At 37.3% G+C, this 15,755-nt stretch overlaps 1 protein-coding gene across 3 annotated transcripts; it reads right to left on the bottom strand.

Moving 5' to 3' along the window:
* Window positions 1–15,288, bottom strand: LOC148733824 (uncharacterized). 3 transcript variants are annotated; one of them, XM_088758716.1, is made up of 6 exons: window positions 14,980–15,283; window positions 13,335–13,453; window positions 9,589–9,681; window positions 9,034–9,159; window positions 2,729–2,787; window positions 1–2,538 (listed from the first exon to the last, which is right to left on the bottom strand). In XM_088758716.1, exons 2-6 carry the CDS (start codon window positions 13,426–13,428, stop codon window positions 2,455–2,457), a joined length of 456 nt encoding a protein of 151 aa, XP_088614842.1. In that variant the 5' UTR covers window positions 13,429–13,453; window positions 14,980–15,283; the 3' UTR covers window positions 1–2,454. The 3 variants fall into 3 exon arrangements, with proteins under 3 accessions (XP_088614842.1, XP_088614843.1, XP_088614844.1); XM_088758717.1 differs by lacking the exon at window positions 14,980–15,283 and adding an exon at window positions 14,811–14,952; XM_088758718.1 differs by lacking the exon at window positions 13,335–13,453 and having other exon boundaries at window positions 14,980–15,288.
* Window positions 15,289–15,755: the final 467 nt, after the last annotated feature.

Genomic DNA, 15,755 nt, shown 5'->3' with positions numbered 1-15,755 from the left:
TACTGACAAGGAGGAATAAATTTATTGATCTTTGGCAAAAGTTTTGCTGAAACTTACAATTTAGACCGGCGAGTCACGGAAACTCAGAGATCTCTTCGCTAACTTATTAAAATCAATTAAAGGAAACTGTGAACAAGTCGTGGATACATTGCGTTTGAATGAGTTTTGAAGATATTAAATTCCAATGTGTAGTGTTTAGACATTTCGTTACTGTTATATAGAGTTATCGGTGCTGTAACATGGCGTGCCCGCTGGTGTAGATTAAAGAAACCGTTAAGTTTATCTGCACTTATCTGGTATTAACAGCCCATCATTACACAATGGGTGATTCCTGGATCCATTTGAAACTACTTGGTATTACTCTGAAATGCTGGGGTGATGCTGGGTGAATGGTCAGAATTTACACTTTAGCTATCGGTCTGTACAGAATACGGACTGAAAACCGGGTACGAAATGCAGACTTGGTACAAAATGCAGACAGCAGACTACAGATTGTGCACAGAATGCAGACTAGAAATTTTGAACAATGTTATTTCACCTGATCCATTGATAACATATGTCAGTAATCTTACAACTTACCGAGTGTCACGCAATCGCCTTTTAGTAATCACTTTCATGATCATTTGCACTATTTCGGAATATTCCTTGTCCGTTTCCTCGCATATTTTGTTTTAAACAAAGTGAGCACTGAATGCTGTTTTCAAGAAAGCGGCCACTTTCGTTCTCAAATAGAATTTCAAGCTATCGTATAGTCTCATTTCGCGCGCGAAATGTCAGTATTAAAAAAAAAAGAAAACAAAAAAAGACAGCTTTTGTATGTGTTACGAACTCTTCACATTTTAAACCGACATGAGTATATTTTCATTTTTTTGACAAAAATGTGGACTTAGACCAAAACTGTTCGACTTGATATATTTTTTACCGTTCAGGGGTGTACACACAATGATTTTCACAAATTAATGTTTGCGTAGTCACCAAACAGATGAGAGGTAAAACCATCAGAAAATCAAGCAACTCGCCAGTCACGAAAACAACGCTTCGCTTTCGCTTTCCCCTATATAAAAATTCGTCGGCTACTCGTTTTAGCGATAGATAGCGATATAAATATTGACGGCTCGCAGTGAGAAGAATGAAGGCTCGAAAATGTATTTAGGAACGATTGTGGCCTTCACGCTTTGTTAAAAGCAAAATATACCTGGGAGCAGCGTGGAATATTCCACAATAATGCAAATGATGGCGAAAGATGATCACGGAAAATCGATTGCACTAAGCGTCTTCGGCTCGCAGCGAGATGAGTGAAGGCTTGAAATTGTATTTAAGAACGATTGTGGCCTGCACGCTTTGTTAAAAGCAAAATATACCTGGGAACAGCGTGGAATATTCCACAATAATGCAAATGATGGCGAAAGATGATCGCGGAAAATCGATAATGCAAATGATTTTAGCTTTAGATAACGATATAAATATTGACGGCTCGCAGTGAGAAGAATGAAGGCTCGAAAATGTATTTAGGAACGATTGTGGCCTGAACGCTTTGTTAAAAGCAAAATATACCTGGGAACAGCGTGGAATATTCCACAATAATGCAAATGATGGCGAAAGATGATCGCGGAAAATCGATTGCATTAAGCGTCTTCACTCATAGTTACACCTTTAGTCTTTCAAAGAGCTTTAACTCCGTTACACATGTTCTGAAATGGGATAGAGGCATTCCCGTATAATTTCGGAAGGTTGCTATCAATTGGTCTGCCGTCGACGTATCGATTTGTTTACATCTGAGTGAGTGATGCATTTGCATATTCTGCCCCATTGTTATAATCGTTTGTACGCTTCGCGTACCCACGACTTACAAATTGTTTGAGTATTTCAATAAATTTACCACTAAACTTGCTTTCCACCTAACACGCCAATTACAGTATTTTACTCCACTTGGAGTAGAAGGGCCCAAGAGCCTCCTGAAAACTTCTAAAACAATTTTGAAACAATCAAACAGGTAAATTAAAAAAAATTGCCCCTTCCCACCCTCTACGCCTACCGTCGACTCTAACTCTAAATTAAACACGACTGGTTGAATAAACAATCACGCGCTTCTTAACGTTAACTCGCCCTAACATGACGCCTGTACTGCAGGCTGAAGCTAAGCTAAACTGAAGCTATTTTTTTTTAAACTCGATTTTGTGCCAGTAGCGGCCTAAAATTCAAAGATATGCTTATAAAAAATGATCGATAATAATGATCACTCAATTAGTTTGCTATCATAACTATTTAAGGTGACCTGCTACCTCATGTACTTTCATCTCGATATTATCAGTTGATACATTTGACTTAGTCATGAGATTTGAAGTTTTTCTTGGATAAAATGCAAGCGGAAAAGTTAGTGAATTATTAATCAACCAAATTCCGTTCTCAGTGAAAAAGAAGCAAAAAAATGAGAGCGAAGGGGTCTTGCTACGATTAGTAGATAGCTACTTCTCCCTCGAAGCAAATCCACACGAATTCGTCATCATTGTACAGTTCAACTTTAAATTTGAAGGTTCCCTATGAGTTGAGAATAAGAAAATAAAGAGATTGAATCAGGAAAGCAATAACACAGCGCAATTTTTGTTATAACGGGAAGCTAAAACTGTACTGGCCTAGCGGCAGTTTAACGTTAGCCAAAACAAATGTTATAACAATCATAGAAAAGAAGATATATTGCCTTCTATTGAAAAGACTCTTCACAAGTTACCTTCAACGAGGCATATGATAACAATGGGATGTAGCCATGTAAACTCTCTGTATAGGTTTCTAGGAGAAAAAACACAAGATTCGCCAATGACTTGATAAGGGAACCACTGCCAGTCTGGGTATTACTAAGTCTTACCATGATAACACTTTACTCTAAAATTAAGCGTATTAACCCCTCTAAAAAGGAAATATATGTATATAGGTCTTGGACCGAAACGTTTTCTATCAAACTTTTTAGATTTTTTATTGAGTGTATAGTCTAGTATGTCGTCCTTCGCCCGAAGTTGTCCGTCCTCGTGTGCCACACTACTTCTTCTAGTTAGAAAAAGTTAAAAAAGTTGAAAAAATTGCGTGGATGGACAACTTCTGACGTAAAAATCTAAAAAGATTTAATAAAAAACGTTCCGGTCAGAGACCTTCTTCAGTTATTTACAACTTTTGAAATAAAAAGAGAGCATTAAATAAGATCGAAGTGCTAATGATTACATAATTACAGATAACGACTAATGAACTGGTGCTAATAAACAAAAACTTAATTGCAAAGAAAGCAATGGAGAAAATACAAGGAGCAAACCCTAAAAACTAAGAGATAAGAATGCTAAATATGTTAATATAAGTGGCGTAACCAATTGCAAAGAAGCAAAGCGGCGAGCATTAAAAAAGGGAAGGCCCACTTTTTACTACAACTGTATAGCGCAACAAAATCCCAAAACAAGGCCTTTGGAGCCCGAAAGGACAAATTAGCAACAAAATCCCTGGAGGGGCCCTTAAATGATACTAATCATAATAAGATCTAAGACTATTTATATATATATATATATATATATATATATATATATATATATGTCGGAAAAAAAACACAACTACAGAGACATCCCTACAGACCTGTTTCGTGGTTGCCCACTCATCAGGGGATTTCAATATATATATATATATATATATATATATATATATATAGGAAAAATATTGTAGTACACGAGGACGGACAACTTCGAGCTAAGAAAGACATATACTCAAATAAAAAGTCTAAGAAAGTTTAATAAAATACTTTTCGCTCCGAGACCTTCATCAGTTGTAATACAAAGACTTACAAATTCCTTAAATAGATTTATATAGGGCGTGATGACACATATAAACAAAAACAGTAATTACTACGCTAAAAAATTATCACAATAAAAAATTGTCGAATCCACTGAAAATGTTAAGGAACCAGCGTTGACTTGAAAGGCGAGAATTGTGCTAAAATTCCCCATAACGCTGAGACTGGGACCTTGGATGCCCGCCCAATTTGAAAAAATTCTCCGCATTAATTATAGTTTATTCTTTTTTTTGGAGTGAAATTCCTGGTGCTTATTCAAGCCGAAGAGTGCCAGAGAGAACAACTGTGAGCTCCAATATGCTTCTTTGGTAATTAGAAGTTACTCGATGTTACCTGAATTGTTTACAGTCGCCTGTACTTGATCAATACATTGGAATGAGAAATCACTTAAATCATGTGGTGTTTTGTTAAAATGTACCGCTACTTCACAGGTCTTTTTCTTAGTAACCATAGCAGACTTCTGGTTGCGAAATCTAACTCTAAAGTCATTTGTAGTAGAACCAATGTATATATATATATATATATATATATATATATATATATAGAAGGTTTAAAAAATTGCGAGGATGGACAACTTCTGACGTAAAAAATATAAAAAAAATTTAATAAAAAACGTTTCGGTCAGAGACCTTCTTCAGTTATTTACAACTTTTGAAATAAAAAAAGATCATTAACTAGGATCGAAGTGCTAATGATTACGTAATTACAGATAACGACTGATGAACTGGTGCTAATAAACAAAAAACCTAATTATAAAGAAAGCAATGGAAAGAATACAGGGAACAAACCCTAAAAACTAAGAGATGAGAAGGCTAAATATGCTAATATAAGTGGCGTAACCAATTGCATAGAGGCAATATATTTTTTACGTCAGAAGTTGTCCATCCTCGCAATTTTTTAAACTTTCTACGTTCGTGTTGGCTGTGAGGTTTGGACTGCGAATCTTTATTGATCCTCCTGGCGCGGTGCACCTTTGTTGGCCTGAGAGTTTCATTAACGACTTTCTATATATATATATATTTAACAATTATTCCACGAGGGCGCGTTGGATATGAGATGATAGATAGCCAACGAGGCGCGTAGCGCCGAGTTGGCTATAATCATCTCATATCCAACAAGCGCGAGTGGAATAATTGTTTTATTAAAAACGCCATCAAGAAATTATTATTTTGTGAGGAGAAACCGGATTTTGTAGCTCCCTTTTGATTTTAAACTGACGCGTACGCTTACCATATTTGTAGATTATGGTATATTGACTCATATACCATAATGGCTAAGCCAATAAAAAGTCTTGAACTGCATGATCCAATGATCCAGTTTTTAATAAATAAATATATATATACCAAAATAGCGGAATAAGATCATCATCTACTAAAAAGTGCTCAATAGCAGGGCTAGAGCGATGGATAATTATACTTCAAGATTTAGGTTATTTGAACTTTTACTGCAACTCTGAGTTTCATGCCTGTTGCGAAGCCTTGTTAACTGACGATTGCTTCGCAAGAGGCATGAAACTCAGAGTTGCAGTAAAAGTTCAAGTAACCTAAGTCTTGAAGTATAATTATATATATAAGCGAAATAGGCAACGTAGGATCCAGAACAGTGCTCGACAATGAAGGAGCGATTACAGTAGCAAATGGAGTACTCAAGTTATGCACATATGGATTTTAATACAGCCTGTTTCGTAGACCAACAAAAGTTGATCCACTCATCAGTCAAACTCCATGCACACTGAGGCATCGTGACGGTTAACTCTAACTCAGCAATGTGATCACATGACATTGTTTAAAAAATTCAAATCTTGAAAACCGTGCGCGCGCCGATAATAGCGTTAAGAATACCTGAGAATATATTTTCGCCGATGTCTACAATTGGATATTATTTCACTTCGCTTGTTTAAAGAGGCTTCTTGTGAATAGGACAAGATAAAAAATTTCTCAGTGAGGCATCAATTGCAACGTTTTGTGGCATTAGAATATGCTCTAGCCCTAGCAATAATTTTCCATGAAATCGAATAGTCTTCCCTCTTCTCCTTCAGTTTCCACAGGTAATTGCTCAGCTCTGTGTCATTTCGCCGTCTCTCGTGGTTAAACGACATTCGTTGGTTGCGCCATCTAGTCTTAAAATCTGTCTCTGTGAGGCCAGCGTACGTTTCAGTTTCTTCCCTGGTAGCGACTGTGGCTTGGTAGACAACCTCGCTTTGCAAACATTCCCCACCTAAAGGGGATTCGTTTTCGTTTCTGCAGTTGCACAATCTTTGGGGGCGGCTTTCTTCGGACATTTTTGCGTTCCTGATTGTGGCTTTGTTATGCCCGTCGATGATCTGTTTCATATTGGGTGTGCATGAGTAGCTCAGTTTAATGGTGTTTGTATTGAAAATTGTCCTCAGTTTGTGGGTGACTGGAAAGCACTTGTCAATAAGGTTAATAAAAGCTCTGCCAATGTTGGTCTGGACGTTTCTGTTAAATGGTGGGTTAAACCAAATTATGTTTCTTCGCCTTTTGGTTTGGTATTGCGGCCGGTGCGGTTCCGGTTCAGTGAAGTGCAGCTTGTATTTGTAGCCACTCTTGTGTAACGCGTCTTGGTAGGGAGGGGCGGCTTTGTAAAACATGTCTTCGTCAGAAGAGATTTCAGAAAGTCTTTTATTAACTGCTTCGAGGATGTTTCCTAGTATGCAAGGTGGGTGGTTAGACTTGCTGTGTACGTGTAGAGGGGTAGTTGCTGGTTTGGAGTAGGGTCCGAATCTGCCGGTTATCAGGTCGAGCGTTACATCGAGAAAGTTTATGATTTTCTTGTTTGCCTCGATGGTAATTCTAAGGTTGTTTTGGGCAAATATCGTGTAAATCTGTTTCTTAATTCTCTCCACATTTTGGGGTGTCTGGTTTATAACTGCAAGGCCGTCGTCACGGTAAAGTCCGATTTTAGTTTCTGGTATAGTCGCAAGCTGTGATAGGAGGTAGCAGCCGACTAATAAATAATAACAATAAAATTGTGGATTTATATTAGTTCACATGTCTCCGCTCCATCATAACTTCCCATGGTGACGTCGAAAAGGCCGTTGGAATATTTCTTTTGCCAAGAGGTCTCATTGCTAAATAGTAATGATTCCTTAGCAAGTAGGACGATTTGGCGATCATCTGGCGAGATGATCGTGTAGTTAGACTAGAAGTCGAGGGCACATTTGAGTAGATCTTTCGTTATTGAGGGGTAGAAGTCTACAACATCGAGGCTGATGAAAGCAGATTGGCATTTATTTGGTAAGTTTTTGAACCACTGCAGCACAGAGGATGTGTTCTTCCATTGTTTAACGCCTGTTGCATTTACAAGTTTCTGGTTAATATTTTCGAGAATTTTCTTGCTTATTTTTCCAATTTCCTGGTTTGATGGGTTGATCAAACGACAAGTGGGTCGGTTTAAGAAATTGTCTTTATGGTCTTTAAGTGTTACGAACGCTTCTCTCTGGGTGGTAACTTCGACCCGGTCGTTAATATCTAGTTTTCTTCGTGATTGCTTTGGCTGCGGTGTCAGTTTCTCTGAGTTGCTTGCTGTCAGCTTTCTTGTATGTTTTGGTGATGTTGTCGAGTTTCCGGATTTCTGCTTTGTTATGGTTAGATACGACAGTTTTAATGCTGCCCATGCAGCTGTAGCTCAATGTAAGGGTGTTATCTAACCGTAACAAAGCAGAAATCCGGAAACTCGCACATACTAATGATCAAGCTAGGAAAAGCTGCAACTGTAGGAAACCTGACATATACCCCATGGAAGGAAGCTGTGACATGGAAAGCGTAATTTACCAGGCAGAGGTCACCACAGAAACCGCAAAGGAAACATACATTGGTTTCTGTGACACCGCGTTTAAAATGCGTTACAGGCTCCAATTGTCTTCAATCCGAAACGAACGTTACAGGCATGCTATTGAACTTAGTAAATATATCTGGAGTCTTAAAGATAAGAACACTGAGTTTAATATTAAGTGGCGTAAGGTGAAACAAGCTAGTTCTTATTCTAATGTAGCTAAGAGATGTAATTTTTGTTTGTGGGAAAAATAATATATCATGAAATATATATTAAATAATATATTATGATATATATATATATATATATATATATATATATATTGTGGGAGGAAAAAGACAAGCAAACTGCAAGTTCATCCCTACAAGCCTGTTTCGTGGTCGCCCACTCATTAGGGGATTTAATGAGAGTAAAATTTCACTCATCAGGGGGTAAAATTTCATCAGGGGGTAAAATTTCACTCATCGCCCACTCATCAGGGGATTTCACTAAATACCCTGATGAGTGGGCGACCACGAAACAGGCTTGTAGGGATGAACTTGTAGTTTACTTGTCTTTTTCCTCCCACAATATAATATATACCTCGCTCTACTTCTATGTATTGAGCACTATTCTACGAAAATCAAGTCACACTTTATATATATATATATATATATATATATATATATATATATATCATGAAATATTAAAAACTTGATTATTGGATAATGCAATTCAAGACTTTTGATTGGCTTAGCCATCATGGTATACGAGCCAATATACCATAATCTAATATCTGTACCTTGTACCATCCGCTTTCTTCTGACAAAATAAAGTCGAGAAGATTTTTCTAATATCTTGGAGCGTTTTTTTTAATAAAACAACTATTCCACTCGCGCTTGTTGGATATGAGATGATTGTAGCCAACTCAGCGCTACGCGCCTCGTTGGCTATCTATCATCTCATATCCAACAAGCGCGAGTGGAATAATTGTTAAATATATCATGATATATTACTTCCATCATTTATTTGTATTGAAATTATGGTATTCTCTAATAAGTCAATTTGTTACCGTAATTTTTTGATAGAATCACTTCCGCTTTTCTCAATCTAATTAACCACTATTGGACCTAGATTGAAATTGATTCAAAATAAGTTAATATTAAAACACAATCCCCCCTTTAAAACAAGACCAAGCAAACAAACAAACGAAAGTTTTCCTTATCCTAAAATGTTGGTCAGGTGTTAAAATTTAACTAAATCTTGTGATTCTATTTACAGCCAAGTATCTTTCATCTCCAGTTAAATGAGAAACGCCTTTTTTGTTGAGAACGGAGACTTGAAAGCCAAATACATATCAAGGCGTGCCCACAATGCTACGATTTGGCTTCGCCTTCGGTACTTTTGTTCCGTTCTGATTTGGAAATACCTACCACCAGCCGCCAAATTGCAAAACCCCATCTTTGGTGTGCAGTTGACCATGTCAGAACCTTTCCAAAAGGGTGTCCCATCTTCATGGGTCACAATCAATCGTGATGTGTAATCAAATACGTCAACAGCTGTTGAAGAAGTGTTGATAGAAAGTTCAAATTGACAATGGAAGGAGTTGACGCGTTTTTTAGGCCTCATTAGCGTGTACAACATTTATCAAACGATTGAAAAGTTATCTTTTTTCTTGTTAGAGGTTCTCGGAGCAAATAACAAAGAGAGCAAAAACGCAGGGTAATACTTGCCGTTTATTCACAAATGAAACAAAAAGACTTGAGGATTTCTATCGATTTATGCATCTGAAAGACTTTTCGCAATACTGAACAATAAAAAAGTACTGTATATTGTCTATGTTTGACCCTTTTTCAAAAAATTCAATTCTCATTCTCTGTTAACATATTTCTTAATTTACTTATATTTACTCTTGGGAAAATGGTAACTGGATAAGTATGTCGAATAATGTAGCTTGGTCACAGCTGCTTTCCAGATCACTTACTAACCTGCAGTAAAAGTGATTGTGGCATTCACCGGTTCATCCGGGGATATTACTGGAAAGGGAGTCAAGTGGTACTTTAAGGTTTTATCCGGTGGACCTGAAACAGAGCAAACATAACAAAATCACCATTACTTCTTCTATACTGATGCAATAGTTGTCATAAAGCTAGAAATTGTCCAACATTTCCTTCACCAAATTATTGGACTTAATGATCAGTACGTATACGATAGAGTCAACGATTCAATAGTGTAACAATCATCTTTTGCAAATTTTTTTGCCTCTCATAGCTCTCTTTCAATTGAATAACCAGTGGCTTGTCACTTCGCTTATTGGCGATTCTATTAAAATTCACGAAAGTATGAATTGTTCTTAACATTTCACATAATATATAGGGTATGTAGTTCGAACTTCGTACCTGCAAAGGACCATCAGGTCTGATTTTCACTATTTCTTAAATAGTACTCTTTACCTAGAGGATCATGCACAAATACGTTTCTATAACCGCAGTTCAGATATATGAATTTCATATATTCGTTGTGATTGATTTATCATCTTACGGGTTTATGTCGGACTTATTTGATGACCTGCTCCCAGTTGGCTTGTTAGCTCAATTGGTAGAGCGCTGCATCAGTATCGCAGAGGTTAGTGGTTCGAATCCCGTTCAGGCCTGAATTTTTTCACGTCTGATTCTCAATATTGCTTAAATAGTGCTCTTTACTGCGAAGATCGTGCACAAATACGGACTTACTTAGGGCGGATTGAGTTGTTGATCGTGCGCAGATTGAACTCAGATAACGTCCTCACTACAGGCGATAATCCTATGAACGAATTGTTATTTAGACTAACCGAGCTTTGAAATTTAAGGAAATCAATTATTCTGTTCTTATTGCTGAAATTGTTATTGTTTAAAAATTGTCATTGAGATATTCAATATGGCGGCGGACGTGTTTGTTAAGCATCCTTTTTCTCTCTGCTTATTGAGCTTCTTGTTGGTACCCTTTTCTCTTTTAAGGCATCAACCTGGTCTCATGACATATATAAACCTCAGTTTTGGCCTAAATTTTGTAGAGACTGCGTCGTAGTAAGAGAAGAATCAACTAAACTGCACAGACCGATCGCGAAAATTGTCAAGCATGCCGGCCTCTATTTAGCAACTTCTGTTGAAAGACTGATCCATTTGCGCTGTGGCGACGTTTTTCCAAATCTTGGACCTCACCTGAAATCTTTAAGCTGCTTTATTCAAAACGTGAGAAGTTTAAAAACTTTTCATGTTGTGAAGGGTTCGTCTTTTGAATGGAAGCTTGGGGTTCTACAAGATATCGTTTATGGCCTAGACCTCGATGTTATTTGCCTCACCGAAACATGGCTAAACGAGTCAATCGTGGATCACGAGATATTGCCTACTGCGTATAACATTTATAGATATGACCGTGTTGGTAGAGTTGGTGGTGGAGTTATGATAGCAATCAAACGTACGCGGTCTTCGACTCTCCTTGAAGTTCCGTCAAAGTTTTCAAGTTTGAAATTGTTGTTGTTTATAAACTATTATCGCCCTCCTGACAACTATCCAAATGTATTCAGCAATTCGCTGGCCTTCTAAGAGCCTTGGATTTTCATCATCACTACTCTTTTATCGTATTAGGGGATTTTAACTTTCCTGGCAAACGGTGGATAGAAGGGTCAGGTTTTGCATCATTTGGTTATGATTCTTCTTTTGAAAATTTGTCGATGGACTTTGATTTATTTCAATGAGTAGAGCAAGCTACTAGAAGCAACTACATCTTAGATATCGTTCTAACAAACACCCCTTCCCTTATGCTCGAACCTAAAACTGGTCCCCAGTTTAGAGACAGTGGACTTTCATCAGATCATTTTCCCGCCTTCTTTGACTTTGCTGTGAATGTAGATTTTAAAGATGTTTCTCGCTTGAGGCAATCCGACTTCAAAACTGCAAATTTTGAATCTCTTAAACAAGTCCATTTGTTAACTCCACTCAGCAGTGATATTCACAGCGTTAATGCCGTCGAAGATTTTAATTCTCTTTGGAATTTGTGGAATGACTTTGTTTGTTTGTTTGTTTGTTTTTTTGTTTGTTTTTTTGCCTTCGTCCCAAAACTAAGCTATAAACATCCAAATCGTCCTCCATGGATATCAAAGGACTTAGCAAAGGATATTAACAAGAAGAAGACCTTATGGCGGCGTATTAGGATCTCAAAATCTCCTCAACAAGTGAAAAAATTCCGCAAATTAAGGCAACAGGCTTTTCAAAAGGGCAAGTCTTGTGTCACTCAGCTCATTGAAGTATGAGCACTGGACCGCGGGCTAGAAACTGACTTAATTTACTTAGACTTTGCCAAGGCTTTCGATTCTGCGTGCCCGGCAAAGCTCGTGTCAAAGCTAAAAACGTTTGGAATCAATGACTCCCGACTCTCCTGGTTTTAATCATACCTAACTGGAAGGCGCCAATGGGTGGTTATAAATGGAACTATTAGTAATTAGACAGGTGTTGGGTCAGGCGTGCCCCAGGGGCCGCTTCAAGGACCGCTTCTCTTTTTATTATTTGTAAATGGCATGCCAAATGTAATTAATAGTGCTACGCTGGCTATGTTTGCTGACGATTCTAAATGTTATAGGATCGTAAATAATGATGCTGATTTTTCGAAATTGCAGCAGGATTTAGTTTCGCTTACAACTTGGTCCTTGCCAAATGAATGGTATTTTCAGCCCACAAAGTGCAGTAATCTGCGTATATCAAGGAAGCGTATCAGTCCATATCGGAGCTATAGTATAGATGTGGAGGTTGTCTCAACTGAAAAAGATTTGGGGGTAGTGATCGCGACTGACACCTCTTTGAAGGATCATATACTCGTGATAGTTGCTAAAGCAAATAGGTTACTGGGCTTTATTAGAAGTAGCTTCGCAGGAATTGTTGGCTTTGTTCCGCTGTTGCGTCTTTACTGTTCATTAGTGCGTTCGCACTTTTGCTATTGCTCCCTTGTTTGCTATTTTTCCCTTGTTACGAGTCAGACGCGTCAAGCGTGCTCAGGGCTGAACTTAAATATAAATAAAAATCCTCCATTAACACTACGGGATTTCTATTTTTAATAGGATAGAAAATTTGTGGAACAATATACCTAGTGATGTTAGGCAGGCTGAGTCTATTGACTCTTTTAAGCGTAAACTTAAGTCTTTTTATTTTGAGAGACTTTTCAACGTTTTTGATCGCGACAACTTTCGTACCTTTAAAATAATTTGTCCTTAATGTCGCCGAGTAATTAAATACCCTTGTTGCGTGCACTTGTTAAGCGGCCTATTACCAAATATTTAGTCTATTAGTTAATATTTGAGGAGAGGGTTGAGTTGGAGCTTAAAGCTAGCAGGGGACTTATGTCCTATTGTTTTTGCTCCGTACTGCTTGTACAAATCCTTAAATAAATAAATAAATAAATAAGAAACTGTCAGTATGTCGATCTTCATCGACTCGGAGATACCATTAACATGTGTGTGTGGCTGTCATTAAAGGGGGTGGATTCAATTTGACGGAGTTAAAAGAATGAAACAAACAAAATAAGATGTATAAAAACACATATTTAACTTTTAGTAATCAGAAACCTTATTTAGACACATTAGGCAGAGCTACAGTACACCAGAACAATTTTTGCGTCTTAAAGCTTCATAATTATATAGCACAAACAGTGTTGAAGTAGAATTTGTCACTGCTCTTTCCGTGTTTCAGAACGTTTTACTTACCGCAGTAATTAATATTGTTTACTTTCACCTTATTAGCGACAGTCACACAGAATAGGAGGGCGGCGACTATCAGACGCAGACACGAGGAAGCCATGCTAACAGAGGAGTGCTTTTGACACCTGAGAACAAAAAATTCCATCCTCGAAATAAATAAAAAAAACAGATCATGAACCAAAACAAAAAATATAGGATTAATGAATGATTAATTAACTTCTCTGGTCTATATTAAGCTTGATATCATGACTTTAAAAAGTCTTTTGATAGTCTCTCGAAGTTTTTCCTAGCAAGCATAGCGATCTTTTCGCGAACTCGTCGTTCAATTTTCCTTCCAGCTCTCATTTTTTTTTTTTTTCTGAACCATAGTGCCAAGCTCTCTAAATTGATAGAAATATATCTTAAATGGTGGCAATGCTGAGATCGGTCATTTTTTCTTTTTTCCTTTTCTACTTTCCTCTTTATTTTTCAAACATGACACTTCGGACCCGTTATAACTCTTTAGTTTACGCCTAAACTGTTATAGCTAATTATAACTTCCGTGCTTTAGATAGAAATGTTTGAAAACCTCTAGATAGAAATGTGTTTTGAAACAAAAAAACCTGTTTCATCTATAAATTCAACTAATTTTTTCGGTATTCACTTGCTTATTATATCTATTGGTCTGTTGGCTGAATACTTGGTTCTCTTGTTTTAAGTCCTCATAACAATTTCATGATTTCTGTAAACACTTATTCGGTCTTACTCGAGTCGACTTGCTTCTTCGCTTCACTGAGTTGGAAAACTTACATATCGTTTGAAATTTTTGACGTTGTTTTTATCTTGAATTGATAACATATTGGAAGATTTAGACAATTCCACATACAAACTTGTACGATATTGTTCATCTTGCTTATCTGAGCATGAAAAGAACGATGTTATCGAATATCTCGCCGACTTTATCAGGTGACCTAATTATCTGACTGTTTTCTGAAACGACGAAACGAAGCATTGACACCTAAAGGGAACAAAGCTAAGAGCTGCTGCGGAGTCAATGACGTTTACGTGGTAAATCGTTGTTAAGTGTCAAATCAACTTCAAACGTATGATAATCACAGAACTTGTAGATATTAAAAATAAAATTATGCGTCATGCGTCAAAAGGAGTTACGTTTGATCATCGCTTTGAAAGCACTAAGATTCTGATACATACTATGAAATATAGTTTCCTGTGTTCAGTTAGCTAAATATCCATCGGTAGCTTTATCTCTTTGCCCCATTATGTGATGTAAAAATATAACGTAAAACTCAACAATTGCAGTAGGTCGGAATGCTAGTTGGGTTCGGCGTCCTAGCCTGGTCTCATTTGGCATTCAAAGCTCTCTTACTTCATGATCATGCATAGAATTTTTAAGAAATATCGGCAACATTTCCGTATAACCCAAGACCTCATTATACATACATTTCTTGGATAAAAGAAAGCAGAGGCAAAACAACAGAATACCTTTGAGATTACGGCTTTGTTTCTGATTGTTATAGGATTATACGGAAATCTCTTCGAAATATCTCCCGCGAGATGTTTTTAAACTTGTTCCCTCGTCTTAAAAAGTCATCTTGGATGTGAACACTGTTCACATTCGCCAGATGACTTGGCATAACAGCAGATTACCTACCTGCTGTAAGAGAAACTCGCTTGCCGGAAATATGATGCATGAATCGTGGTCAAGTGTAAAAGGTCTGAACAATTCGGTATAACTGCCGATTTATTTTAAAAGAGGATGTATACCCTGGTGGGTACTGGTGAACAATAAACCATATCCATTGACTTCTAATGCGCTTTTACGTACTATATCCCACGATGAAACACCTGAAACCTCACAGCCTTTGTTCTTTCCTTCAGCCTAGAGGGAAAAACCCTAGGAAACTGTCTTTTTCAGTGTCTTGTTTGCATACCTGCAATCACTTTCGATTGTTATTTTCTTACAAGGGCCAGGTCATGCAGAATGAACTCTCGTTTACACGATATAACAGCTGAAACGCTAATTCCTTTCCCTTTGCTTTCAGCTAAGAGGGAAAACCCCAAGAAACCTTTCTTTTCAGTTTCTTTTGTTTGTCTATGTGCAATCACTTTCGATCATTGTGTTCTTACGATGGTCATGTCATGTGGAACGAACTTTGTTCAAAACGTTTGTCTTTCCTTTTTTTGTTTTCATCACTAACGAGACGAAAACTATAAATTGCTTTATTTGTCTATTTGGTACTATCATGAAAACTAGCGGCTGTTAATAAGCTTGTAAATAAATCAAGAGTCTAAATTTCCCAAGAGACTTGTTGATTTTAGGATTTCAAGTTACTTTCAGTTTTCAACATTGCAAATTCGTATGGCCCTTTCGCTATATGCAAATGAACCATTCGTTATAGGCAAATGCGAAGAACAATTAAGCACAGT

This window comes from Stylophora pistillata, chromosome 4 (genome assembly GCF_964205215.1).
Source record: "Stylophora pistillata chromosome 4, jaStyPist1.2, whole genome shotgun sequence".
Classification (NCBI taxonomy): domain Eukaryota; kingdom Metazoa; phylum Cnidaria; class Anthozoa; order Scleractinia; family Pocilloporidae; genus Stylophora; species Stylophora pistillata.
The sequence above is the reverse complement of the archived record's forward strand: the minus strand, read 5'-3'. Positions and strand labels throughout refer to the sequence as shown.

Bases quoted from the DNA above. Each gene is read 5' to 3' on its own strand.
- LOC148733824 (XM_088758716.1), bottom strand. From the start codon at position 13,428: ATGGCTTCCTCGTGTCTGCGTCTGATAGTCGCCGCCCTCCTATTCTGT. The intron at 2,788-9,033 runs GTAGGTATTTCC...TTTTTCTCCTAG, and splicing joins TTGCAATTTGGCGGCTGGTG to AAACCTATACAGAGAGTTTA. The intron at 2,539-2,728 runs GTAACTTGTGAA...CTCAACTCATAG, and splicing joins TATCATATGCCTCGTTGAAG to GGAACCTTCAAATTTAAAGT.